Genomic DNA, 27,958 nt, shown 5'->3' on the forward strand with positions numbered 1-27,958 from the left:
GGCTCTGAAAAACAAAAATAAACATTAGTGCTTTCAGCGCCATCCTTGACAGAGGAAAAGAACTTTGTTCCTAAATTGGAAACATTTTTATGGTTACACACGATTGCCCATCATCAATCGTTTATAATCTCGTATGCCCTTATCCTTGGTATAATTATTGTTATGTGTAGGTACGTATGATAAATAATTAAGAAAGTTGCTAAGCAGATTTTTGTTGAAATTAATTTGTTTATTCCGAATCGAAATTATCTTGGAAATTATTGATCACCACACATTTTATTGTTGGTGTACAAAATGAATGGTATACATTATGCGATTGAATATCGTGTTTCCTGGTCTGTCGCTATGAGGACCATAATAGCAGGTAGATAGCGTATAGCACGATTCCCAGGACAGCCAAGGTACCGATGGGAATCAGGGCGTACCATTCCCGCTGGTCACGCTCGGCTTGGTCTTCAGATTCTGTTGGGATTTTAATCAGATTACGACCGTATTCTTCATCGGACATTTTTCGGACAGGTTTGAATACTCGATCGGTAATGAAATAGAGAATTTCAGAAATTATAAGGCAACACGCACCGCGAGTCTTATTTATAACTTGCTGTGCGGTGTTTTCCTTTCGCGAGGCCACTTTCGATGCTATTTATAGTTACCAGTCGAAAACTATATCTGCCATCCAAGGTTTGAAAAATAATTTCGATTGGCATCATTTTCTCCCATTTAGTTCACACTAGGATTTTTTGTCTTTACTTTTTCTTCTTAAGAGAAAAACAAAATGATAGGACAATAAGTTCGGTCGTCCTGGTCGTCCTTATAGAAGCCGCAACATGGAGACGCGCATGGAGATGAATATGGCCTCATTTATAACTAGTTTTATAGCAAATGTATTCATTACACGTTAAGTAAGTTTGTTTAGTAAGATCATATGTATATTTCCTGTATTTTTACTCGACTGCCCCAAGGCTTGTTAGCTCAGTTGGTTAGAGCGCCGTGCTAATAACGCGGAGGTCATGAGTTCGATCCTCTTACGAGCCAAAACTTTTTTAAACTTTTCATGCTTTTCACTAGCAAGATTTCGACTGTCCATTGTGTTATCATTGAGTTATAACATACTTGATGCGTTGCAGGCTTGTTAGCTCAGTTGGTTAGAGCGCCGTGCTAATAACGCGGAGGTCATGAGTTCGATCCTCTTACGAGCCATCTTTTTCTTGTTTTAATGTTGAGCAAAATTCTCCCGTTAAGGTTTTGAATTTATTATGCCATACCTTTCGTGATTAATACCCATTCCATACAACAGTGTTTATGTTAACACTGTTTTATCTCGGTTTTATCAAATATTTTATCCTTCATTCACGCAAACAAAGATCGGCAGAGACAGAAAAACTCAAGCTTTTTCCATCAATTTTATTCCTTGTTTATTTCCCACAGAATTATTTTCACATACGGCAATAGGCGAATATATTTGCCCAATTTATGGGTGACAAGGGACATGAATTATTGCCATAGTAAATTAGTCAGGACTACGATAATGTAATATGTCGCACCGTTCACCACCGTTCACCACTTACACTGTTTCGTCGCGGGATTGTAGGCACAGCGGACATTTTTAAGGTACCTTGAGGCACAACTTCCTCCATTGCGTCCAAAAAGATTGGCTTCTTGGTCCCCAGCAGAGTCCGCACCACCTCCGAAGATTGCCCATTCGCGTACGTCACTAATTTGCTTTGCCGTGGCTTTCTTATCATCCATAGAACCCGAGCAGGAGTACACCGCATTATAGTTGCCCATACAATGAAAGTACCTTATAAGACACCATTAATTAATTACAAGACATTTATGGAACCTTTTAATAAATTGAATTATGAAGGAATTGAAACAAACCTGTCACAGTTTTTGCATTGCACCCGTTTCATTTCGTTGTATGCGTCCCACATTTTCCTGGCAGAGCATGAGTTAAATGCATGGGCCACTCCAGCTACGTAAATTCAGCGTAAATTTATTCAGAACTTATCAAGCTAAAAAAAATAGCTAGTAAATGGAAATGGATATATATACTTACTGAAGCAAACGCATATAAGAAACAAAGAAATAAGCGATCGACAATTCATTTCCACTTTTCCACCTTCGGCGATCGAAATGAAAGAATAATCAGGAAAATAAAAAAGTTACAGTTAGTAACATGCGTAAGTTGAAACCACAAGTACGTTATCTCTTATTACCGAATAAAGTAATCTGAGAAATGGTGCTGAGTCTTCCTTTAGCAAGTTCCGTTCGCCAATGAACTGATAGCGCGATTATGTGCAGTGTCGTATTGTAGCCGGAGAAGACTCTTATATATCCCCGAAATGTTTATCTGCATCGTATGAAAGTCGTATAGTCTGCACTTTTTATTGACTCACAGCTACGCAATAAAAATGATTCATTTGGCAATATTTTTCCGTTGAAAAGTTACTATTTGAACAGCTGCTAAACAGCTGCTGCTCAAAACCGTTTGCACAACAGTGTCGCCGATTGGTTAATCTGAAATTCATATTTGTGGTTTGGTGCATATATTTTATTATTTAAGTGTTATAATTATTGCGTACCATGTGCTGATATTGCCATAAGCGATTGCAATGCGTGAGTAGGGAATGATTCATCGTTTATATGACCATTTTATGGCGGGTGAATAATGGATTATAAATTAATAAATTATATCCACTGCATGCAGTATTAGCGATTCCTGTGGCTCACATCATTTCTTAACACCTGAAAGAAACACTTTCCTCCGCAAATATTAAAAAAAATGGCAGTCCATCAAATTATTATTATTGTCGACAGCAACTGGATGATTCGAATTAACAAAACAAACATTTTGTTCACAATCGGGTTGGTCTGGTTGATCTTAATTGATGCAGTGCCACAGTCGTAGTAAATAATCTGAGTTTACCGTAGATCATATGTGATTAGGGCGTGTAATGTAGTCTAACGATTACAGGTTAGAATACACAAAGGTATTCATTATACAGCCGGAAATCGCCGTTGGCGCTAAGGTAAAGCCTCATCTGAGACAAGTCTGACAATCCAACTCGTGGCAAGCGTATAGAAGCCATTTATTCAAATTACCAATGGCGCAATACGTAAAATCCCTGAACTGTTGCTATGATGACTTCGAGGTATTGCGCCACGTCCACTCAAATAATAACAACCGGTTTGGATGGAGTGCCCTAGGAAAGTCTATGAAGTATAGTTTACTTTTGATTAGCTCAAGCACTATTATTATTTTTTCGCTATAAAAGGTAATATGTTTTTATAATTAAAGAGATGTTGCTCTACAAGTGCGCGTCCCTTGTGGTACTTACTTTGTACAATAAAACATGAATGCTTCAAAATTTAACACCATTTTTCTGTTTTGTTACATTGTCAGATTTGTTTAAGCATTAGTAAATTTACTTGCAATTTTTGCAGCAACTTGGACGATTTCGTTTCGATTTTGAAATCAAATTCTTGATTGAATCCTGTAGGACCACATAACCATTAAACATATTTTCTAATTTCAGGTAATCATTTAGTTTTTTTACTTAAAAATTGGAAAAAAAGTAACCATGTTCAATTCTCATCAATCAAATCTAGCTCACCCGACTCGTGGGTAGTGGGTTAATCCAGGGCGACACATTTTGATTGCTTTCCGGATGGGCTGCTGACCCCTACGATTCATAGAAAACTCTGATTATAACTTGGTGGCCAAACAACAGTTTTTGAAATAGTATAGGGGATTTGCGCCAACTATTGAGAATTCTTCGAGCACTACAAAATTCAAGAATAAATTAGAAAACACAAAAAATAATATGCAATATTTTCTAATATCTCCATTTGACACCTTTTTTTTACAAACCGCAAGGTTAGAATTGCTCAATAGTTTCTTTCACCTTTCTCTTAACCTTGCGGCAAATTTCACAGTCCAACCTTGTCCATCTGGGCATTTTAAAAAGTCAATGTCTTAAGAATGAGGTTAACGAATGATTCAAGGGCTTGGTCCTGTAATGTCAAACTTGCACAACACTGGATCAAACTTGACACGACATTCGTCTAATCACATAAACCTAAGTTTATTCTTGGCTGTAAATGAAAATGAGATAAAAAAAAGGAAGAATTAAAAAAAAAAATATGCGTCGTTAAAAATCACCAAAAACCGAAATAGATATGGCACTATTAGAAGAATACAGGCACGAACATGTTCGAATTCGTCAACAATCCAGTCGAGGTATGGAGTTTTGTGGCTTTTGATTTGAAAATGGGATAAAATTTCATCTGGGAATAGTCTCCAATCGTGCCACAAAGTCGGCCGTGGTGGCAGTCATGGTGGGAGTTAATCGGAAAACTCTTTCCTCGAAAAATTTGAAGAGCGGCTTGATGAGAACCGGATAATGCAACTGGAAAACAAAGTAGGACGCAAAGAGATTCTTGAAAGCTGTAAGGGAATCGCTGCCGCACGGAATGATGTTGCCATCGATGACCAAGTTGAAGTACACTGGCTCCGTCATCGTTCCGACACCGACGAGATACGGATGCGGAGTCGAATTGGTTTGATCCGTTGGGCGTAAGGCCACGAATTCTTGTAGGTTTCGGTTTTCCTAGAATAGAAATGAGACTGATTTCAATCATTTTTTTGGGGTTGGATGAAATGTAACATACCGATACGAACATCACGAGTTGTTGAACTTTTTCATCGACAGAATTCTTGCGAATTTTTTTAATTTCTGGCATGATGAAGATGCATATCAGCAGCAAACGGAGAAAGTCTGAAGAAAAGATAAAATAGTTGTTTTTAACTATTCTATACGTATGGAGACTATCTGGCTGTTACCATTATTGCAAACTGGGAGAGCATCCAGTTCTTTCTCGGCTAGAAAAATAAGTCGATCACCATACGTGTGAATGAAATTCTGCTCAATATCATTGGCCGAAGGATATTTTCTCTTGAAATCGTCGAAAATCTAATTTCCAAGAATAATTGCAAACTAAGCGTCAGGTGTCACATTTAACATAGAAAAGCCCTTATATTACCAATAGACCGTTGTTAAAGTCCACCATGCGCGGATATTCCGCCAGGATGAGGCTTGGAGTCTTGAGATTTCTCTTCATTTGATACTGACGGAAGGGAAATGTCGATTCCATGGCATCGTTGATCTGTTCGGCGTTGGATGCAGTCGGTATCAAACTTTTCAGCAAACGAACCTGTTGATCAGAACCAAAATCTGTGATAAAAAAAGCATAGAAACGGAACAGAAAATAAATTTTTACCATAAATTCGTGCATCTGAATTTCTTCTTCTTCCAGTTCTGGCCCGCAATCTTCGATATATCCTCGAGGAATTCTCCGGTGAATTTTCTGCTTCAGACTCATTTTCCTTTTCCGACATTCAGGTTGCTTTTTGCGCATCGTCTTCAACAGTGTCTCTATGAAGCCGCCAGATTTGGCATGGTAGTAGTGACTGTGGATGAGATTGTTCCCGTCTCTAATGCCTAGGCAAGGGAAAGCTTGAATAATCGCAGCGGCCAACAGATCCTTTTCCTGCGTCGTAGGGTAAAGTCCAATCTCGTTGACCATGGCCTCTACCACTACAAAGACTATAGTCCTGCGCTCAGGGACGGTTAGAAAGGTTTTTTCACGGGCTAAATAGTCCTCGTAAACGGCTCTCCCTTTACTCGACGCAAGGATCATTTCTTTAACGTTGAAAGTGCAGCACTAGGTACAGAAAAATCCAAATTAATTGACAGTTTTGGTGAACAAATAATGAAATTCAAATTAGGTATATATACCCTTTCAGATCTTCGCGGAGAGCTGGAGCTGTCTATGTTGGGAAGTTGTTGCATGAGAACTTTGTGAGTTACAGAAGGCTGAAGTTGAACTATTGGAATTGCAGTTTGCACGGGAATGGCACTTGCGGACGATACTGAAACATTTGACGATGACATCGGGACACTTATCGGTGAAGATACCATAACACTTGTTGTCGGTAATACTGACGCACTTGTCGAAGGTAATATTGAGACACTTGTTGAAGGTAATACTGAAACACTTGCTGAAGATAATACTGAAACATTTTCTGGAGATAATACTGAAATATTTTCAGAGGACAGTATCGAAACACTTTCTGAAGATAGTGGGTAGTTTGTTGGTGAAGAGACTGAAAAACTCGCAGAACATACTGGAAAATTTGGAGATGATACTGGAACATTTGGCGAGAATACTGAGGGTTGCACTATAATTGGAAATGTTTCCATTGATGCCACATTCATCATTGATGGCTGATGGCTTGGCTGCACATTAGCGGTTGAAACTGTAGGCTCTGCTGTTTTTTTAGGCGGTGGGTTTTGGAGAGTCTGAATCAATCGTTCCACCTTTTTCTTGTGGCCTAGTTTCAGTTTGAGCTCATTAAGGTCCTCCCTTGTAAGCGTCAAAAGGCTATTTCCATCGATATCTTCATCTGCAAAGAACAACATTTTATCTCCAAACTGAAAACACAGTTACAAAAATTAAAGGAACAGTACCTTTAAAGGTATCAATAACTGATTGATCAAAGGATTCCATTTTTAGCTTCCTTGCAACATCTTCTGAAGTCCATTTTGTTACATCTGCATCAAGAGGTAGCTCACCACATTCCATTGCTATGTCATGAAACGATAATTCTTCTAAATCAGGACAATGTTCGGATTGACTGTCACTGTGCTCAAAATTTGAAGTGTCTTTAGCTGGCTCGGTTGTTATAAAGTGAACTGAACGGAAGTGCTCAAAGAGATCTTTTGAATCTCCTGGAATTTCTATGTTGCACAGAAAACAACTTGAATTCATGGGTAAATTAGTACTGGTTCGTAATCTGCGTTTCGGCATGTTCAACAAGTGCAATCTGAAAAAAAGTATTATTTAGCCAGTTGACAAAATAAAAAAATAAATAAAACCAAATAAACAAACATGTGATTTACCGGTTCAAAACACGATTGCGGTTTGTCGAAATATCCAATAAAAATCAATAAGACGAGTCACAATGAAAACCCGTAAAAGTAATGTTGGCTTGGCTTGGTCCTTCTGACAATGAACTTTTGGGGGTGACCAATTGTTAAACTGTTGGGACCTTCTTGAAGACTAAAATGCCACGCATACGGCACGCATATTTTTCTGTTGTTTGCCACGTCGTCTGCGATTTGCTTATAACGTGGCTTGATGTTTTGGTTTGAATTCAATCTCCGATATTTTCCACCAGATGACTTGTATGGCCTAAAGGCGGGAAGCTCTAAAAAAATGTAGCCAATCAAATCGGGGATAATTTATGAGCGCTCCAAGCGACAACCTGAAAAGGGCGCGGATTTTTCAAACAGTACAACAATTTTATTCCAACTTTTTAGATTTTGCATGCGCCTATGCGGAACGGATAAAAATAACGGATGGGTTTAGAATGGTTTTCAGTAAACAATGTAGGATGAAATGATTTGTTGAATTTGACACAATAAATTTACAACGTACGTATGTTGTATATTTTAACTGAAATTGGTCAAACATGAAACAATTCGAAGTTCTAGATTTTCAGAGTCATCATAAATCACGGTAACCAGAATGTGCTTAAAATATACAAAAATCAACTAAAATCGCTGAGGAAATGGCTCTTCTGATGTTTAAAAATTCAATTTCACCATAGAATTTAGGTTGGGCGAAAACAGAATTTGAAGGACGTAAGTATACGCGTGCAAGACGATGTTCGTCGCAATAGGGCATTTTACCGTTGAAACTTTTATATTCTAAGACATCGGTTTCAGTCATGCTGTCATAAGGCCAGATGAAGTTGCACATTCTTGGTTTTTTGCAAGCTTCCCAAACATCAACGGTGCGATGAGGTAGTCCAACGTCTCGCGTGTAGGTATGCCACTAAAATTAAAAATTTTCTATTTATTAACTCAAAAGCAATGAATTGTAGAGAAAGAAAAACATGCATTTTGTTCATCCCAGCAACCCCCCATTCTCAAAATGATGTTCGCTGTTGCATCGGATTCATTTCCTAGTTCGTCCAACATCAATTTCGTAAAATTCTCCCGCCACATGTCACTTGCGTACATGTCAATCTCAGCGTTGATTAATTTTAGTTTCAGAGATCCCACATGCGCCTTGAGTAAAAATAATACATATTAATAATAACGAGAATTAAAGGTCATAACAAACTAAAGAAATTAATAAAAAGGGGCAAGAAAATAAACAAGAAAGAAAACAAAATAATTCACTCAGGTTAATAACTCACTTCAACTATAAGAAAGTTATAGTTTAATGGAAGGTCACCATCAGTTTGCTCTAAGGGCAGTTGTACGACTTCGTGGGAATCATAAAACACGGAAGTGTTCAACAGCGTTACGCTAGAAATAATTTTTAAAAAATTACACAGATGCTGGACAGCTGGAGTTAAAAGTTCTGCAAACTCATGCTGGAGGTAAGTGACTAGGAATGTAGGCCTACCTCATCTCTTGATAGCTGAATTCAGAAATAAATTTGAAATTGGGAAGACTCTTTTTAAGGCGATCGAGAGTGGCCGGCTTCACATGGTAGAGAAACACAACATCAGGATTTTGTGTTTTCAAGATATTAACAAGTGATGCCATCAACAGATGAAAGTTGGAAGCATCATTATTGGCAAGGAAACGTTCCCAAGAAATAATTCGCAATTTAGCTGGTTTTTCCGTATCCGGAATCTTCATAGAAGCTTGATGAAAATGGTTGACAACTTCTTTACTGCAATATTTACAACAGATAAAAAGTTATTCAATTAACTCTACAATTCTTAAAGGAAATGAATCAATATTTGACCTGGCGTTGAAAGACAAAACCTTTGGCTCATGATCATCTGTTACGACAAACACTTGGCATTCAGACTTGTTGGATTTGAAATATGCATCCAGTAACTTTGAGGATCTAGAAAAAAAGTGAATTAAATTTTATGGTTATTTAAACAACAAATTGAATAATTACATAATAAAGAACTAACAATTTGGCCTCTGCTTCAGCTTTCTCTAACTTCTTATTCAAAAGAATATTGTGTTCAGCATGGACATTGTTGGGTAGGGATTCTACTTTATCAATTCCAACTGCTGTTTTTCGACACATAGGACATTTCAATGGATTCCCAGAACCAATCATAACCTGATGAAAGTAGGAAAAGCCATTATGCAGACGAGAAATTGCAACAGCAAAATGAAATTTAATCGCACACTACAAACCATCCAACCATTTTTACGACTAGTTTTGTTTCAAGAAACTTACTTGAATGCAGGTGAAACAGAATGTATGAGAGCAAGGCAGTACTTTGGGCCGATTCATGACAAGATCATACTTGATGAAGCATATGCCACAAGTTGATAAATAATCATCTTCATTTGAACTTCCTGTAGCCATTTTATTGCTTAGAATAAAATACAATGGATGAGTGTGAAATTATACAGCCTATTTTTTAAAGGATGTACATACAGCGTGGTGTGGCGTTTTTTCGATACAATTTTTTCATAAGTAAACGAATGTTCCTACACGTACAGCATTCAGCAAATACATGTGTCATGCATGGGCTTGCATACATAAATGATAAATTATTACTTATCAGAGACAGACTGTGTGTCTCTGTTTGTATTCGAATTCAGACGTCACTTTTTTGTGGCGTGCAGACGACGTCAGACACAGAGCGGCGAGAGTCGCAGACTGCATGCGCCGCGCGGATTACAAATAAAGGGGAAAAAAGAAAAAAAAAACAATCTCCAGCTAACTGATTAAATTTTAATGAAATATAGCTACAGTTCTCGGTAATCTCAAACTGAAAACTTCACAAGTTACGTAAGGACAATACCCTTTCCAAACGGGATCAAAGGCAGCAAATGTTTAAATTTCGCAACCGTTCTATTCCAAGCTTACAATTTACATTTTGCTAGGAAAATTAAAGCAATTTAATGAGAAATGTTCTGTTAGGTTACGTTCGCAAAATCACGTTTGTAATTACTATTGCAGCTCAGGGTATGTTAAAATGGCCAATATTAAAGCGCAAAAAGATGCAAAGAAGCGCAGAAAAGAGCGCTAATTTGAGAAATATGAAGGATGAACTTTTCATTAATCTTGCATATGAGTCGCATTCATACAACCAAATAATGACACTGTGATTAAATGAAGGTTTCAAGCTAAATGAATGGTATTATAAAACTATGGATTTAAATCCTACAGGAAATTTCAAATTAAAAAAAAAAAATACTAAAGTCTGTTAGGTTCGTTGAAATCATTCATGTACATTCTGAGAGTGAAGTTTATTTAAAAATAAAGGGAACCAACAGAAGAAAATAGAAAGTTTTCTACATGGCAATGCTAGAGAAATCCATAAAAGGAGTCGATTGTGGAGATGCAGGGTATCGATCCCCGTACTTCTCGCATGCTAAGCGAGCGCTCTACCATCTGAGCTACATCCCCGACGATTTTCCCTCTAAATTTTAAAATTAAATATTTAGACCACAGTGCGCCTAAAAAATTAATGATCTTTGGAAGCGGATAAAAGTTGATTATGAGAAGGGGTACTGTCGACAATTTAAGAATTTTACCTTGAATTTTACTCACATTCACTTCGAGAATGAAATCTTTGCGAAGACTACCTGCATCTTTAGGAAGACTTAAGGTTAAGTGGGAGTAGGAGTCATTAAGAGACAGTTTCGTTAAGAATTACTAAAACTCTTGATGAAGTAAATCCAAAAGACAGAAATTAGCGAAATAATAAAACTGCTGTCCATCTTATTTCCATCCAAATTACCTTAGTTTTTCAGATGTTATAAATTTGAATTTTGAAATGTTTCTTTTAATAGACCTAGATCTCCATCAGCACGGTTAAGGAATACAATGTCGGGATTTTGTAGGAGCATAATCCAACTGAAACATATGCATCCACTGACCAATCGTCCCCAGTCTATAAATGAGAAAAATTTTGGGAGTTGGTTTAGATAAAACTTTGATGACATTACCGGACTACCATGGAATAGATATTTGGTATCGGCATATTACTAAAATGAATGTCCAAATAGAAATGAAATTTTTAGAAGTTGAATTTGTAAGGAGGCGCAAAATGTAACCCACCGTTTTATCTGAGCTTGAGCATTCCGTAATTTTTCACTGAGATGAATGATGGATTGAACATATTTGTTGTCCCGTAAGGTCAAAACGTTTCCAATTTCGACGGCCAAGCGTCGACAGTCGGTGAATCGACCTAGTAACTTTCACTCATTAACTTAAAACTCCATGCTGGAATTTTGTAACGTGGCTTGATGTTTTGGTTTGAATTCAATCTCCGATATTTTCCACCAGATGACTTGCATGGCTTAAAGGCGGGAAGCTTTAAAAAAAATGTCCTTGGGGATAATTTATGAGCGCTCCAAGCGACAACCTGAAAAGGGCGCGGATTTTTCAAACAGTACGATTTGATTTCAACTTTTTAGATTTTGCATGCGCCTATGCGGAACCGCCGGAACGGATAAAAATAACGAATGGTTTAGAATTGTTTTTAGTAAACAATGTAAGATGAAAAATGATTTGTCCAATTTAACAAAAGAATAACAACGAATGTTGTATATTTTAACTGCAATTGGCGCAACATGAATCCATTCAAAGTTCTAGATTTTCAGGGTCATCCTTAATCACGATAGACAAAATGTGCTTGAAATATCGAAATCAACTAAGATTGCTGAATGAATGGCTTCGGTGATGTTTAAGAACTCAATTTCACCATAGAATTTAGGTTGGGCGAAAACAGTTTCGGACGACCGTAAGTATACGCGTGAAAAACGATTATGTTCGCAATAAGGAACTTTATCGTTAAAATCCTTATACTCCAAGACATCGGTTTCCGTCGTTCTGTCATAAGGCCAGATGAAGTTGCACATTCTTGGTTTTTTACACGCTTCCCATACATCAACGGTAGGATGAGGTAGTCCAACGTCTCGTGTGTAGGTATCCCACTAGAAATGTAAATTTTAAGAAGTTCTATTGATTATCTAGGAAGCATTGAATTGCAAAGAAAGAAAACATACATTTTGATTATTACAGCAACCCCCCATTTTCATTATGATGTTTGCTGTTGCATCGGATTCCTTTCCTAGTTCGTCCAACATCAATTTCGTAAAATTCTCCCGCCACATGTCACTTGCGTACATGTCAATCTCAGCGTTGATTAATTTTAGTTTCAGAGATCCCACATGCGCCTTGAGTAAAAATAATACATATTAATAATAACGAGAATTAAAGGTCATAACAAACTAAAGAAATTAATAAAAAGGGGCAAGAAATTAAACAAGAAAGAAAACAAAATAATTCAGTAATAACTCACTTTAACTATAAGAAAGTTATATTCACCAGATTCCTCAACGGGAAGTTGTACGGCTTCGTGGGAATCATAAGACACATAAGTGTTCAACAGCGTTACGCTAGAAATAATTTAAAAAATTAAAATATTATTCAAACTCATGCTGGAAATGGACTAGAAATGTACCTCATCTGATCGTTGAATTCATAAATAAATCTGAAATTGGGGAGACTCTTTTTAAGGCGATCGAGAGTGGCCGGCTCGACGTTGTAGAGAAACACAACATCAGGATTTTGTGCTTTCAAGATATTAACAAGTGATGTCATCAACAGAGGAAATGCAGGAATGTCATTAAACATGAAACCTTCCCAAGAAATAATTCGCAATTTAGCTGGTTTTTCTGTATTCGGTATCTTCACAGAAGTATGATGAAAATGGTTGACGGCGTCCTTACTGCATTGCAACAGATCAAAAATAAATCATTCAACTCAACATTTCTTAATGGAAATAAATCAATATTTGACCTGGCGTTGAAAGACATAACCTTTGGCTCATGATCATCAGTTATGACAAACACTTGGCATTCAGACTTGTTGGATTTGAAATATGCATCCAGTAACTTTGAGGATCTAGAAAAAAAGTGAGTTAAATTAAATTATTTAAAGAGCAACTGAATGATTAATAAAGAACAAACAATTTGGCCTCAGCTTCAGCTTTCTCTAACTTCTCATTCAAAAGAATAATGTGTTCGGCATGAACATTGTTGGGTAGGGATTCAACTTTATCAATTCCAACTGCTGTTTGTCGACACATGGGACATTTCAATGGATTCCCAGAACTAATCATAGCCTGATAGAAGTAGGAAAAGTCATGCAAAATTAGTTTTAATCGCACACTGCAAATCATCCAAACATTTTTACGACTAGTTTTGTTTTAAGAAACTTACTTGAATGCAGGTGAAACAGTATGTATGAGAGCAAGGCAGTACTTTGGGCCGATTCATGAGAAGGTCATACTTGATGAAGCATATGCCACAAGTTGATAAATAATCATCTTCATTTGAACCTCCTGTAGCCATTTTGATGCCTAGAATAAAATTCAATGGATGAGTGAAACAAATCAGTTTTAAATTCGAGACAGACTATTTGTTTTCGAATTCAGACGAACTCTCAAGGCCACGCAATATTAACGTCTGTGCATTACAGATGCAGACGTCGCAGAGCCAGAGGGGCACAGACCGCCAGAGCCGCGCAGACTACAAATAAAACATAAACAATCTCAAGCTCATGACTCTTATGATTGATTAAATTGAAAAGATTTTGCTGGGAAAATTAAAGCGATTGCATGTAAAATGTGATGTAAAATGTGACGTTCGTAAATTCTAGTTTATAGTTGTCATTGCAGCTCAGGCCCAGGGTCTATCTATGTAAAAAAGGTTAATAAATGCGCAAGGCAGATGCGCTCATTTTCTCGTTGAAAATCTAAAAATCAACATTTCATAATTCTTGCATAATTAGTTGCACATGAAAGTACTATGTACAACTTTATACAACAACTACCAATTTAAGTCCTATTCCTATAGAAAATTTGTTAAATAACAACGTCTGCTCGTTCGTTGAAATCAGTCTGTAAATTCTGAGAGTGAAAAAAGGGAACCAACGGAAGAAAATGGAAAGTTCTCTACATGGCAATGCTCTAGAAATCCCAAAAAAGGTGCGAAAGTTGGAGATGCAGGGTATCGATCCCCGTACTTCTCGCATGCTAAGCGAGCGCTCTACCATCTGAGCTACATCCCCGATAGATGCTCAGCTACATTTTAAAATTACACCTTTGTCCTGGGTTTCTTCTACCTGCCTTAATGATATCTTTTTGAATTCTCCGGCATTCCTGTTTTACTTGACTGGAACTTAATGAAAAGTTAAAGGGAAATCATTTCTTTGGTTTGGGCGGTATTTTACCGAAAATCTAAATCAGAAAAGCAGAAATCATCACGAATCCGATATAAAACACTTAAATGAGTTAAATCGATTGCCTGTACATCGCAAAGAGGTGGAAATTGCGTAGAAACATCGAATTTGAAACACTTAAAACTCTATCAGCAAGTCTGTCAATTTTCCAATTCGGAAACTGAAATGAACGAAGGTCACTTTGACGATTAATATGCAATCTGGGAGAAACCATATTTTATTATTTAACTGTAATTGGCAGTTGGCTTAATGCAACGGAAATTATTTCATGTTTTAACAAAAATTATTTCATTTGCTAGGTGTCTTAATTAAAATTTGATTATCAAATCTACTATAATCACCGAATGGTTGCGCAAAGAAAGAACACGGAACGACTTCGGATCGACGCAATATGATTTTGGTGACGGGGACCAAAAGAAGCGATCAGATCCATAAACGTAGTCCAAACCAGTCAAATCGGCAGTAAAGTTCTCTTCATTTAAACTTTTTATTTCAAGCCCGACAACGTCCGAGGTCAATTCTAATTTGCATTTTTGAGGTTTGCCGCACGCCTCCCACATGCACTTTAGCCTTGTGGGCAATCCTCCAGCATTCATTAGCTGACCAAAAAAAAAAACAGTTAAGCAAAACAAATGCAATTGATATTAAAAACATATTTAAAACCTCTCTGTAGCCCACGTATCCTCCTACGCCCAAAATAACGTTGACAGTTTTGTCCGTATGCTGCGCTTCTCTGAAAATGGCTTTCAAATGATTTCCGTGACGTTCTCTTCCTACATAATCTCTTAATTCCGTTTGTAATAACTTGAGTTTCATAGGACCACAATGCACCTAAAAAATGAGTGATTCAATGTGAAAACGCATAGCTCAGTTGATTATGAGGAACAGGGTCCTTTTGACAATTTCACTCACATTCACTTCGAGAATGAAATCTTGGCGACTACCTGCATCTTCAGGAAGACTTATGGTGAAGTGGGAGTCATAAGAGACGGTTTCGTTAAGAATTACTACAACTCTTGATCAAATAAATAAATCCAAAAAGACAGAAATTAGCGAAATAATAAAACTGCCAGCCACTTCAATTGCATCCAAATTACCTTAGCTTTTCGGGTGCTATGAACTTGAACTTTGGAAAAGCTTTTTTAAGAAGATGTAATAGATCTTCATCAATGTCTTTAACGAATACAATGTCGGGATTTTGCAGGAGCAACATCCCACTGAAAAACGCGCATCCACTGACCAAACGTCCCCAGTCTAAAACGCGCAAATTTTTGGGAGCTGGGTTTGATGAAACTTTGACGGTACAGCCACCCACGTAGATACGTTGTACCGGGATATTATTACTAAAATGAATGTCCAAGTAAAACTTAAATTTTTAAAAGTTGAATTTGCTGTATTGTAACCCACCGTTTTATCTGCTGGTCTTGAGCATTCAGTAACTTTTCACTGAGATGAATGATGTATTGAACATATTTGTTGTTCGGTAAGGTCAAAACGTCTGTGATTTTGACGGCCTCGCGTCGACACACGGGACACTTCAAAGTGTTTCCTGAATGGAGAGCCTAAAGAGTTCACAGTTTTCGAATTTTGAAAATAACAATCATGTTATGTACAAATGCATGTTGATGGCTGATTTTACCTTGAGACAGGTGAAACAAAATGTGTGTGAGCAAGGCAGCACTTTAGGTCGCATCAGCTGGAGATCATATTTATGGAAGCAAATGCTGCAACACAGGAATTCATCCTCATTCAACTCGCCACCACCAGAATCTGCCATAGTCTTTCAGCCACTCAGGGCTATTATTCTGAAAATAAAATAATTGAGTTGATTAAGGATTAACTTCCTTATGTACTTAAATAAAATTGATGCCATTGTGAAAAATGCATTTAAAAATACCCCACATATTTTTTACTCGACAATAGGCCATCACCACTCACCAACGCATTATTGTAATGAAATATTAAGCCAATCGAGGGTCTCGCACAAAGAATTCGTTGCTGACATACGACTTACGAGTGTATCAGGGCCATATGATCAGGGCAATTTGAACTGACAATTGAGTAAAACAAGCTTAAGAAATTACCTTATGTCAAATTTGGTCCCAACTTGATTAAGAATTATACGAGGTAAAGGAAGCTGAATTTCAATACAACTGCCCACTGATTCTGGAAATCGCTAAATTATAAAATGGCAGACAACCACGACTTTATCCACACGAAACAATGAGAACTCTAACGGCAAAAAATTCAACTCAAATGAGCACACCAAATGTAATTCCCTAATTAGTTTATAGTTTCCTGCCACAGGTGGAATTAGTTGCAATCCAAAAAATCAGCAGTCTGTCACAGAACACAGATCCTTGTCATGTAGTTTGACATTTGAAATAAGCGCGCGTGATTGAGACCACACGAACTGTGATATGACTGACGATATAAATAACTCGAAAACAAAATATAAATATATTTACGGATTTTGACATTTCTATTTGTTTGTCTCTACTTGAAGAGCAATCAGCCAGGTTATTAGTTGTATAATGATTCATTTGAGGCAAGCTAAAGTGAAGCTGTAATTAGAACGACACACTTGCAATTGAAAGCCAATTTCGGCCAATATGCAGTAATGTCACTATTTCTAAAGGATTCATTATAAAAATGTTTAAACTACTCGTTCGTTGAAGTCAGTCATGTGTTCTGAAAAGTGAGAAGGATACAACGTAAAAAATAGCGAGAGACAAAAGGAAATTAGACATTTTCCGCAATGAAAAACTGAACGTTTTGTTGGAGATGCAGAGTATCGATCCCCGTACTTCTCGTATGCCTACCAATCGCTCTATCACCTGAGCTACATCACACTGCAAATGTCCAGCTAAAAGGGTCAAAAGTTTTGCAATTTCGACGGCTTTGCGTCGACGTAGCTTAACTCCATGCTGGAGTTTTGTAACGTGGCTTGATGTTTTAGTTTGAATTCAATCTCCGATGTATGGCCTAAAGGAGGGAAACTCTAAAAAATAAATGTAGGCAATCAAAGAGGAGATAATTTATGAGCGCTCCAAGCGACAACCTGAAAAGAGCGCGGATTTTTCAAACAATACAACAATTTGATTCCAACTTTTTAGATTTTGAATGTGGAACGGATAAAAATAACGGATGGTTTAGAATTGTTTTCAGTAAACAAAGTAGGATGAAAAATGATTTGTTCAATTTGACAAAAGAAATTTACAACGTACGTGTGTTGTATATTTTAACTGCAATTGGCGCAAAATGAAACAATTCAAAGTTCTGGATTTTTAGAGTCATCCTAAATCACGAAAGACAGAATGTGCTTAAAATATATCAAAATCAACTAAAATCGCTGAGTAAGTGGCTCGGGTGATTTTTAAGAATTGAATTTCACCATAGAATTTTGGTTGAGCAAAAACAGAATTTGACGGACGTAAGAATACGCGTAAAAGACGATATTCGTCGTCATTAGCATTGGGCGATTCACCGTTAAAATCCTTATACTCCAAGACATCGGTTTCAGTCATGTCATGGCGCCAGATGAAGTTGCACATTCCTGGTTTTTTGCACGCTTCCCATACATCAACGGTGGGATGAGGTAGTCCAACGTCTCGTTGGTAGGTATCCCACTAGAAATGTAAATTTTAAGAAGTTCTATTTATTAACTAAGAAGTAATGAATTGCACAGAAAGAAAAACATGCATTTTGACTTCCACTGCAGCCTCTCAATCCCAAAATAACGTTCGCTGCTGCATCGGATCCTTTTATAAGTTCGTGTAACATCATTTTCGTAAAATTCTCCCGCCACATATCAGATGCGAACATGTCGATCTCAGCGTTGATTAACTTTAGTTTCAGAGTTCCCACATGCGCCTTGAGTAAGAAAAGAAAAGAAAAGAAATAATAAGGAGAATTACCAAGTCTTGATTATAAACAAGTTTAAAAAAAAAGACAAAATTAAAAACAAGAAAGAAACTAAAATAATTAAGGTCAATAACTCACATCAAGTTTAAGAAAGCTATAGCTATAGTAACCATTTTCATCCTCTTTGGGAAGTTGTACGACTTCGTGGGAATCATAAGACACGGAAGTGTTCAACAGAGTTACGCTAGTAATAATTTAAAAAAAAATTACACAGATGCTGGAGTTAAGTGAATAGTAATGTACCTCATCTCCACATCGTGGAAATCATAAATGAATTTGAAATTGGGAAGACTTTGTCTAAGGCGATCGAGAGTGTCCGGCTCCACATGGTAGAGAAACACAACATCAGGATTTTGTGCTTTCAAGACATTAACAACTGATGTCATCAACAGAGGAAACTCGGGAATGGTATTATCCATGAAAGATTCCCAAGAAATAATTCGCAATTTAGCTGGTTTTTCCGTATTCGGAATCTTCATAGAAGCTTGATGAAAATGGTTGACAACTTCTTTACTGCATTATTTACAACAGATAAAAAATTATTCAATTAACTCAACAATTGTTAAAGGAAATGAATCAATATTTGACCTGGCGTTGAAAGACAAAACCTTTGGCTCATGATCATCTGTTACGACAAACACTTGGCATTCAGACTTGTTGGATTTCAAATATGCATCCAGTAACTTTGAGGATCTAGAAAAAAAAGTGAGTTTAATTAAATTATTCAAACAGCAACTGAATGATTTAAAATAAAGAACTAACAATTTGGCCTCAGCTTCAGCTTTCTCTAACTTCTTATTCAAAAGAATATTGTGTTCAGCATGGACATTGTTGGGTAGGGATTCAACTTTATCAATTCCAACTGCTGTTTTACGACACATAGGACATTTCAATGGATTCCCAGAACTAATCATAGCCTGATTTAAGTAGGAAAAGCCATGCAAAATTAGTTTTAATCGCACACTGCAAATCATCCAAACATTTTTACGACTAGTTTTGTTTCAAGAAACTTACTTGAATGCAGGTGAAACAGTATGTGTGAGAGCAAGGCAGTACTTTGGGCCGATTCATGAGAAGGTCATACTTGATGAAGCATATGCCACAAGTTGATAAATAATCATCTTCATTTGAACCTCCTGTAGCCATTTTAATGCTTAGAATATAATTCAATGGATGAGTGAAACCACAAATCAGTTTTAAATTCGAGACACTGTTTGTTTTCGAATTCAGACGAACTCTCAAGGCCACGCAATAACGTCTGTGCATTACAGATGCAGACGTCGCAGAGCCAGAGGGGCCAGACCGCCAGAGCCGCGCAGACCGCAGACTACAAATAAAACATAAACAATCTCAAGCTCATGACTCTTATGATTGATGTAATTGAAAACATTTTGCTGGGAAAATTAAAGCGATCGCATGTGAAATGTGATATTATGATACGTTCGCAAATTCTCGTTTATAGTTGCCATCGCAGCTCAGGCCCAGGCCAGGCCCCCAGCCCAGGGTCAATGTAAAAAAGGTTAATAAATGCGCAAGGAATAAGATGCGCTCATTTCTTCGTTGGAAATCGAAATCTACAGGATCAACTTTTCATAATTCTTGCATATTATTAGTTGACCATGAAAGTAATATACAATATTATGGAACAACTACCAATTTTTAAATCCAATAGAAAATTTGTTATTAAAAAACGACGTCTGCTCGTTTGTTGAAATCAGTCATGTAAATTTTGAGAATATAATGTATGCAAAATAGGGAACCAACAGAAGAAAATATAAAGTTTTCTATATGGCAATGCTCTAGAAATCCTTAAAAGGAATCGAATGTGTGGATGCAGGGAATCCGTACTTCTCGCATGCTAAGCGAGCGCTCTACAATCCATCGAGCTACATCCCCAATGGAGCTACATTTTAAAATTAGACCATTGTTCTGGGTTTCTTCTACCTCCCTTAATGATATCTTTCTGGATTCTCATGACTTTATTTACTTGCCTGGAGCTTAAAGAAAAGTTAAAGGGAAATCATTTCTTTGGCTTGGGCGGTATTTTACCGAAAATCTAAATCAGAAAAACAGAAACCGTTACGAATCCGATATAACACTTCAATCGATGCTTCCTACTGCGTTCAGCAAGCTGCCTGCATCAAAAAGTGGCGAAAAGTGCGTAGAAACATCGAATTAGAAACACTTTAAACTATCAGCAAGTCTGTCAATATTCTAACTCGGAAACTGAGATGAATTTCACTTTAACGATCTGAAGAAAGCACATTTTATTATTCAAATGTAATTGGCTTTATGCAACAAACTTAACGATGAGCAGATCCTGACTTAATTACCTCATTGTCGTTCTGCATAAGGAAATGATTTCATTTGTTAGGTGTCTTTACAATTCACTATCAAATCTACTATAACCAAGGAATGGTTGTGCAAGGAATGGTTGTGCAAAGAAAGAAAACGGAACGACTTTGGTTCGACGAATGCTCCCAAAGCTGACGGGGACAAAAAGAAGCGATGTGATCTATGATCCAGGTGCTCCGAATTAGTCAATTCGGCGATAAACTTCTCTTCATTTAAACTTTATATTTCAAGCCCAGAAACGTCCGAGGTGAATTCTAATTTGCATTTTTGAGGTTTGCCGCACGCCTCCCACATGCACTTTAGCCTTGTGGGCAATCCTCCAGCATCCATTACCTGACCAGCAAAGAAATGTTAATTTTCAAAAAAAAAATTCAAATTTGATTTTAAAAACATCTTTGAAATCGTTTGAAACCTCTTTGTTCTCGACATATCCTCCTACGCTCAAAATAACGTTAGCATTAGGGTCCGTAGTCCGCACATCTTTAAACATGGCTTTCAAATATTTGTGGCGGTGTTCTCCTAATTCTTCGAATAAATCCACGTGTAATAATTTGAGTTTCATTGGACCACAGTGCGCCTAAAAAATTTATGATTTGTGGAAACGAATAAAAGTTTATTATGAGAAGATGTACTGTCGACAATTTCAGAATTTCACTCACATTCACTTCTTGGATGTAATCTTTGCAGTAACTACTTCCATGATAATTACTTAAGGTTAAGTCTAAGTGGGTGTAGGAGTCATAAGACACGGTTTCGTTAATAAGAATTACTACAACTCTAGATCAAATAAAAATCCAAAAGACAGAAATTAGCGAATTAATAAAACTGCTGTCCATTTCAATTGCATCCAATTTACATAAACTGTTCGGATGTTATGAACTTGAATTTTGGAAAAGCTTTTTTAAGAAGATGTAATAGATCTCCTTCGAATACTGTAACGTATACAATGTCGGGATTTTGTAGGAGCATAATCCTACTGAAACATTCAATGCATCCACTGACCAATCGTCCCCAGTCTATAACGCGAAAAATTTTGGGGGCTGGTTTTGATGAAGTTTCAATGACATTATCTTGACATTATTACTAAATGAATGTCCGAACAGAAATTAAATTTTAAAAGTTGAATTTGTAATAAACGTAAAATGTATAACCCACCGTTTTATCTGGGCTTGAGCATCCCGTAACTTTTCACTGAGATGTACGATGTGCTGAACGTATTTATTGTTCGGTAAGGTCAAAACGTCTGTGATTTCGACGGCCTCGTGTCGACACACGGGGCATTTCAAAGTGTTTCCTGAATGGAGAGCCTAAAGAGTTCACAGTTTTCGAATTTTTAAAATAACACGTTATATACAAATGCATGTTGATGGCTGATTTTACCTTGAGACAGGTGAAACAAAATGTGTGTGAGCAAGGCAGCACTTTAGGTCGCATCAGCTGGAGATCATATTTATGGAAGCAAATGCTGCAACACAGGAATTCATCCTCATTCAACTCGCCACCACCAGAATCTGCCATAGTCTTTCAGCCACTCAGGGCTATTATTCTGAAAATAAAATAATTGAGTTGATTCAGGATTTACTTCCTTATTTACTTAAATATATTAATTGATGCCATTGTGAAAAATGCATTTAAAAATACCCCACATATTTTTTACTCGACAATTGGCCATCACCACTCACCAACGCATTAGTGTAATGAAATATTTAGCCAATCGAGGGTCTGGGTCTCGCACAAAGAATTCGTTGCTGACATACGACTTACGAGTGTATCAGGGCCATATGAATTATGATCAGGGCAATTATTGAACTGACAATTGAGTAAAACAAACTTAAGAAATTACCTTATATCAAGTTTGGTCCCAACTTGATTAAGAATTATACGAGGTACAGGAAGCTGAATTCAAATACAACTGCCCACTGATTCTGGAAATCGCTAAATTATAAAATGGCAGACAACCACGACTTTATCCACACGAAACAATGAGAACTCTAACGGCAAAAAAATGAAACGCAAAGGAACCCACCGAATGTAATTCCCTAATTAGTTTACAGTTTGCTGCCACAGGTGGATTAGTTGCAAACCCAAAAATCAGCAGTCTATCACAGAGCACAGATCCTTGACATGTTGTTTGACATTTGAATAAATAAGCGCGCGTGATTGAGACCACACGAACTGTGATGACTGACGGTATAAATAACTTGAAAACAAAATCTAAATATATTTACGAATTTTTACATTTCTATTTGATTTCTCTACTTGAAGATCAATCAGCCAGGTTATTAGTTGTATAATGATTAAATTGAGGCAAGCTAAAGTGAAGCTGTAATTAGAACGACACACTTGCAATTGAAAGCCAATTTCGGCCAATAATGCAGTATGTCGCTATTTCTAAAGGATTCATTATAAAAATGTTTAAACTACTCGTTCGTTGAAGTCAGTCATGTGTTCTGAAAAGTGAGAAGGGTACAACGTAAATAACAGCGAGAGAAAAAAGGCAAATAGAAATTTTCCACAAATAAAAGTCAAATTGGAGATGCAGGGTATCGATCCCCGTACTTCTCGCATGCTAAGCGAGCGCTCTACCATCTGAGCTACATCCCCGGTGTTCGACTTGGAATATTTGTCGGATATAATCGTCGGAAAGCCGTTTCACAAAAATTACGGGCATCTCGGACATCTAACTGGTTTGGCACAAGTGTAATACTGTTGTAATTTTGCTATCTCTACCATCTGAGCTACATTTCCGGCATTGATATCTATTGATAATGAAATCTAACAAAATGTTGAATTTGTTTGTTCTGCTGCTTTTTTTTATTGAACAGATAACGCAGCCAATGACCAAAAAACAAACAGCCTTTTTGTTTCTTTCAATAAGGCCAGAAAAATATAAACGAAGCGATCTCGCCATTGAAAGCCGAAATGGCGAAATACCCAGGCATAGCTCAGTTAGGCTGAATTCAATGATGTACAAATAAAAAATTAAAAAACAAATTATTTCCGGATTAAAAATCATATTGTATTGGCTTAAAATAAAAGCTCGTGTAAGTATATATGTTATAATTAAATTCAGCTCTTGCAGGTTATTATGGTACCAGCAATGAGGATAAATCAATTGATGAGATATATATTTTTAAAAAATTAAAAATTAATATAATAGTCGCTCTTGAAACCAAAAAGACGACGTGTGTAAATTATATGCGAATATATGTAGATTCCTTCTTGTTGTTTTATTTTTTTTTCTGTTTTTATTTCCTTTGATTCTGGTTTCGGTTTAAGCCTCGGGTTGACGTTCTTCGTGGTGATTCCTGATGATTATTTCTAAATCATCCCTACTAATCTGTCTGTTGTTTTTCTTATTAGTATTTACAGTGTCGATTTTGACGCCCATCTTACACTTGTTGGGTGTGCCGACTCGATTACCATCGGGCATGCAATAACATCTTTTAGGGAGTACATATGAAATTCTCGCTGAATTGTTTGATTCCTCGCTATTGTTCTCGATTTCCGGAGACCTTAAAAATTTAATTCTATCTTTATTGGCTATTACAAATTGTAAATGCTCTTCAATTGCCAGATCTAATTCATATCCATTTGTTGATTGTTTGACTTCTTTTTCTCGCCAAACTAAAATGTTTTCTTGACGGAATTTCTCCAGCATCTGATCCTTTTTGAATTTTGTTTCAGGCGTTCGAATGTAACAGATCCCTGTAGTAGATTCAGCTGCCATCTCCCCATCCACGTCAATTGTTTTATGAAACCCTCCAATGATTTCTGATCCATACTTGCCGATGATCGTTAAAATGGTGCTACGTTCACCGGCGACTGTGTATGCATTACCGCCGATAATAGCTTCGTCTTTGTTCACAAGGCATATAAGAATTAAGGGAGAAAAATTAAATAAAATAAAATTAGAAAACTTGATCTACATCAGTCAAATAATTGATGCACAAAGCAGTTTCGATTTGGATAACTGTACCTGATGGTGGAAGAGATTGTAAGAGTGCCGTCGTGTCAAAAGTGGCCATGTTTTTAATTTCACTTTTGTCTTTCTTCACTTTTGACTTGTTCGTCTCTCGTGGTTAAAGTGACCAGAACTCAATAAGAACAAGCTCTTTTCTATTTATTTTTCCGCACACGATTCAGTTTAGAGACTTGAACAAAAAGCGAATGCTCAACTCATTCGTTGGCGTCAAATGCATGTCATGTATATATATACAACAGTGTTTCCTAATTTTGGAAGAGTGAATAAGGTAAGATAAGATAAAATTGCTATCGTCTTCCGGCGGATCTCTATTTGACGAAATACTTGTATATAGCCTATACTATATACAAGTCTGTATACTTGTACGACAATGTGCGTCAGTGAGTGAGATAGTTACCTAGGTTACCTGCTTGTTATCTATTGTCAGTTTTACCAACAGCATATGTTTTCCCCTAATATAGTTGGGTTTCCTTCCAAAAATGTTGTTGCGCAACAGCTCTGCTGTATCTGTATATGATGCGCTTATTATATTAATTGTATACCCTACCTATACAACGTGTAGAATAGCTTTGATCTGATGAGCATAGAACCGACTCGACTTATCAATAATTCTATTTTTAAAAGCTACTGTTGCATCATCAGTTATTATAAAATCAATGCGCACCAACGACGTCAAAAATGTTTAATGAAATTACACAAGTAAAACAAGACTATACGTCATTTTATGGAAACTTGTCGTGGTTTAGATAAGATGATGCTGGATGAATCCGAAAATAAGCCTCATTCCCTTTATCCACTACTATATCCAGTCACACATATTGCCCCAGGTGAAAGCTCGATTAAATGTTGCATTGTCATTTACTTCTTGTATTACACGAATCGTAATTCTGAGATCGCTGCTTCTTATTACATTTACTGCCTATACCGCAAAGTGAAAGTAGACTAAAGTAGAGACATGGAATTGGATACCGTGTTGTTTACATTAGCAAAAATTTTCCACCTCAAAAATTGAAATGATGTTCTCTTTGACGATTAATATGCTATCTAAAGAAATCATAATTGTATTCAACTGTAATAGGATCATTGAAACAAACCAAACGATTAACAGATCCTAACTTTCGTTAATGCAAAAAGAAAATAATTTCCTGGTTTTTTGTTATTCACTTTCACCTCTCGTCATCACGTCTACTATCATCACCGAATGCTCCAATCCGGAAACTTTCAGTATGCCAATAACACGGAACGAATTGGGTACGGCGAGCGTCCCAGTTGACGCCGGACGCAAAAAGAAGCGATCAGTTCGACCAAGGTATTCCAAACGAGTGAAATTGGCGGTGAAGTTCTCTTGACTTAAACATCCCAAGGTAAGGTTGGCGTCGTCCAAGATGAATTTCAATTTGCATGTTTTCGGTTTACCGCACGCATCCCACATGTCTGCAGTACGACTGGGCAGTCCTCCAACACTCGTTACCTAACAACAGGTAATGAAATATATTTTTTAAATTTGATTTACTGATATTTGGGTTAAATGTATAAAGGTACCTCTTTGTCTCCCAAATAACCTCCTACGCCCATAATAACGTTGACATTTTCGTCCGCATTCCGCACCTCTTCAAAAATAGCTTTCAATAGGCTTTGGCGATATTTTCCTGATAATCCATCGACGGTTAATTGCGTATTCAAAAGTTTGAGTTCCATATCGCCAAAATGGGCCTGATGAAAAAATCAATGAAAATGTAAACAGTTGATTGCATGAGAAATTACCAATATAAGAAGTTAACTCACTTTGACTTTAAGAATGTTTAAATTACTATCACTATGAGATTCCCAGGGTTGAACAGGGACAGTTGTAAATTCGTGGGAATCATAAGTGACAGTGGCATTCAGCATTGTAACCCTGAAATCAATCAACGATAAGAAATTGGTGGAAATGTGACTTATTTGAATATATGTAGACTGCTGTATATCCTTTTACCTCAGAAAGCTGTATGATCCAAAAAATGATCCCCCTAGATAATTATCATCCTGCCGAGGAGCCATTTTCTTTTCCGATATGAATTTGAAGCGTGGAAACAACTTTTGAAGTCGGCCGAGAGTTGTCCGATCAATGTCGTAAAAAAATACAACATCAGGATTTTGCGATCGTATGACCTTGACAAAAGTGTCGATTCTTTCTGCCATGAAACTCCCCAAACTTCCCCAGTCAATGACTCTCAACATCCTGGTAGAACTGGAAGAATCGGGAGTCAGAGTTTCAGAGACACCGTCGATGACGTCTTCACTACATGTAATACAAATAGAATAATGGAATGGATGTTTTTGAAAAGAATGTAGTTGTTGCATTGTTCGCAATTGAAAAATTTTAAAAGACCTACACATTTGTCGGTTGGATTCGAGTATTCCACAACTTCTCAGTGAGATGTGCAATATGATGGACATGTTTGTTGTTCGGCAAGGACAGAACACTTTCAATTTCGCCAGTCACACATTTACATGTCGGACATTTCAAAGTGTTTCCTTTATGGAGAATCTGCAACTCGTAAATGTCAGTTTAGCCTAAAACGTGGTATTGATACTTAGCGGGCTATTACTGACTTACTTGGAGGCACGTGAGACAAAAGGTGTGAGCGCAGGACAAAACTTTTGGCCGAGACCTGTGGAAATCGTATTTGTGACGGCAAATGCCGCAATACAAGAATTCTTCACTTTCACTCTGAATGAGTTTAGCCTCACCATCTGTCGGCATTTTTCAGGGACTATCCTACTCATAAAATAATTTCATTAAATAAGGATATTATAGGTTGCAACAATTATTTATGACATGTTAATTTATTTTACAGTATATGAGTGAACATGACTAGGCCTATAGTAATATTATTCCACCACCAGCACATGAGATCGATCGGATATTTACAGATAACACATGTAATTGTCACGAATTCGTTACCATCGGTTACCATGAGGGCCTACAATCAAGTTCAATAAATAGAAAGAGAAAAATAAATATACCGAATGGTGCCAGCTTATAGGAGACACAAGATAGAACTCGAATATTTAGAGCCGGATCAACTAATGAACGACTGATGAACGATAGAAGAGAAAACCCCCAAATAAAATTACGACAGCACGCAAACCGCGCGAGCTAAGCAATAAAGCAACGCGAAACAATAAGAACTCTAACGGCAAAAAATGAAAAGCAAATGAACACATCCCTAATTGTTTTAAGTTTCCTGCCACAGGTGGAATCACTTGCAATCACAAAAATTAGCAGTCTGTCACAGAGCACATATCCTTTTCATGTTTGTTTGACATTTGAATAAATAAGCGCGCGTGATTGCGAGTTGAGACCACACGAACTGTTAGGAATGACGGTAAATAACTAATAAA

The 27,958-nt window shown here is 37.0% G+C and overlaps 8 protein-coding genes and 1 long non-coding RNA gene across 11 annotated transcripts; 1 reads left to right on the forward strand and 8 right to left on the reverse strand.

Annotated features, from left to right (window-relative positions):
* Positions 1-1,389: 1,389 nt before the first annotated feature.
* On the reverse strand, positions 1,390-2,331 carry LOC124199500 (serum amyloid A-5 protein-like). Its single transcript, XM_046595321.1, has 4 exons — positions 2,220-2,331; positions 2,060-2,122; positions 1,882-1,975; positions 1,390-1,801 (listed from the first exon to the last, which is right to left on the reverse strand). The coding sequence occupies exons 2-4, from the start codon at positions 2,106-2,108 to the stop codon at positions 1,558-1,560; spliced, it is 387 nt and encodes a 128-aa protein (XP_046451277.1). The 5' UTR covers positions 2,109-2,122; positions 2,220-2,331; the 3' UTR covers positions 1,390-1,557.
* A 101-nt stretch (positions 2,332-2,432) lies between these two features.
* LOC124199501 lies at positions 2,433-4,111 on the forward strand. Its single transcript, XR_006876856.1, has 2 exons — positions 2,433-3,539; positions 3,613-4,111. It is a non-coding gene; the product is annotated as an uncharacterized LOC124199501 (long non-coding RNA).
* Positions 4,070-7,213, reverse strand: LOC124199499. The gene is made up of 8 exons (XM_046595320.1): positions 6,966-7,213; positions 6,534-6,889; positions 5,802-6,469; positions 5,284-5,727; positions 5,047-5,217; positions 4,847-4,976; positions 4,675-4,781; positions 4,070-4,613 (listed from the first exon to the last, which is right to left on the reverse strand). Exons 2-8 carry the CDS (start codon positions 6,871-6,873, stop codon positions 4,287-4,289), a joined length of 2,187 nt encoding a protein of 728 aa, XP_046451276.1. The 5' UTR covers positions 6,874-6,889; positions 6,966-7,213; the 3' UTR covers positions 4,070-4,286.
* A 278-nt stretch (positions 7,214-7,491) lies between these two features.
* Positions 7,492-13,569, reverse strand: LOC124201145 (tyrosyl-DNA phosphodiesterase 2-like). Of its 3 annotated transcripts, XM_046597612.1 has the most exons (8): positions 9,487-9,825; positions 9,283-9,421; positions 9,008-9,162; positions 8,830-8,934; positions 8,482-8,754; positions 8,270-8,381; positions 7,968-8,138; positions 7,492-7,902 (listed from the first exon to the last, which is right to left on the reverse strand). In XM_046597612.1, the coding sequence occupies exons 2-8, from the start codon at positions 9,412-9,414 to the stop codon at positions 7,600-7,602; spliced, it is 1,251 nt and encodes a 416-aa protein (XP_046453568.1). In that variant the 5' UTR covers positions 9,415-9,421; positions 9,487-9,825; the 3' UTR covers positions 7,492-7,599. The 3 variants fall into 3 exon arrangements, with proteins under 3 accessions (XP_046453568.1, XP_046453569.1, XP_046453570.1); XM_046597613.1 differs by lacking the exons at positions 9,283-9,421; positions 9,487-9,825 and adding an exon at positions 13,287-13,567; XM_046597614.1 differs by lacking the exons at positions 7,492-7,902; positions 7,968-8,138; positions 8,270-8,381; ... (3 more) ...; positions 9,283-9,421; positions 9,487-9,825 and adding exons at positions 11,593-11,996; positions 12,069-12,239; positions 12,365-12,461; ... (2 more) ...; positions 13,035-13,189; positions 13,287-13,569.
* Positions 13,570-14,506: 937 nt separating this feature from the next.
* On the reverse strand, positions 14,507-16,537 carry LOC124201147 (tyrosyl-DNA phosphodiesterase 2-like). The gene is made up of 7 exons (XM_046597617.1): positions 16,392-16,537; positions 15,947-16,112; positions 15,715-15,869; positions 15,405-15,650; positions 15,220-15,322; positions 14,971-15,138; positions 14,507-14,906 (listed from the first exon to the last, which is right to left on the reverse strand). The coding sequence occupies exons 2-7, from the start codon at positions 16,082-16,084 to the stop codon at positions 14,616-14,618; spliced, it is 1,101 nt and encodes a 366-aa protein (XP_046453573.1). The 5' UTR covers positions 16,085-16,112; positions 16,392-16,537; the 3' UTR covers positions 14,507-14,615.
* Positions 16,538-17,329: 792 nt separating this feature from the next.
* LOC124201142 lies at positions 17,330-19,505 on the reverse strand. The gene is made up of 7 exons (XM_046597610.1): positions 19,246-19,505; positions 18,994-19,148; positions 18,820-18,924; positions 18,475-18,744; positions 18,310-18,415; positions 18,010-18,180; positions 17,330-17,936 (listed from the first exon to the last, which is right to left on the reverse strand). Exons 1-7 carry the CDS (start codon positions 19,495-19,497, stop codon positions 17,631-17,633), a joined length of 1,365 nt encoding a protein of 454 aa, XP_046453566.1. The 5' UTR covers positions 19,498-19,505; the 3' UTR covers positions 17,330-17,630.
* A 976-nt stretch (positions 19,506-20,481) lies between these two features.
* LOC124201149 (E3 ubiquitin-protein ligase NHLRC1-like) lies at positions 20,482-22,569 on the reverse strand. The gene is made up of 6 exons (XM_046597619.1): positions 22,430-22,569; positions 21,967-22,132; positions 21,742-21,893; positions 21,246-21,363; positions 20,999-21,163; positions 20,482-20,919 (listed from the first exon to the last, which is right to left on the reverse strand). Exons 2-6 carry the CDS (start codon positions 22,102-22,104, stop codon positions 20,806-20,808), a joined length of 687 nt encoding a protein of 228 aa, XP_046453575.1. The 5' UTR covers positions 22,105-22,132; positions 22,430-22,569; the 3' UTR covers positions 20,482-20,805.
* A 1,010-nt stretch (positions 22,570-23,579) lies between these two features.
* On the reverse strand, positions 23,580-24,767 carry LOC124201150. The gene is made up of 2 exons (XM_046597620.1): positions 24,566-24,767; positions 23,580-24,444 (listed from the first exon to the last, which is right to left on the reverse strand). Exons 1-2 carry the CDS (start codon positions 24,612-24,614, stop codon positions 23,861-23,863), a joined length of 633 nt encoding a protein of 210 aa, XP_046453576.1. The 5' UTR covers positions 24,615-24,767; the 3' UTR covers positions 23,580-23,860.
* Positions 24,768-25,612: 845 nt separating this feature from the next.
* Positions 25,613-27,743, reverse strand: LOC124201146 (tyrosyl-DNA phosphodiesterase 2-like). Its single transcript, XM_046597615.1, has 7 exons — positions 27,581-27,743; positions 27,171-27,332; positions 26,947-27,101; positions 26,547-26,852; positions 26,357-26,468; positions 26,114-26,284; positions 25,613-26,042 (listed from the first exon to the last, which is right to left on the reverse strand). Exons 2-7 carry the CDS (start codon positions 27,315-27,317, stop codon positions 25,728-25,730), a joined length of 1,206 nt encoding a protein of 401 aa, XP_046453571.1. The 5' UTR covers positions 27,318-27,332; positions 27,581-27,743; the 3' UTR covers positions 25,613-25,727.
* Positions 27,744-27,958: the final 215 nt, after the last annotated feature.

Source organism: Daphnia pulex, chromosome 8, assembly GCF_021134715.1.
Source record: "Daphnia pulex isolate KAP4 chromosome 8, ASM2113471v1".
Taxonomy (NCBI): domain Eukaryota; kingdom Metazoa; phylum Arthropoda; class Branchiopoda; order Diplostraca; family Daphniidae; genus Daphnia; species Daphnia pulex.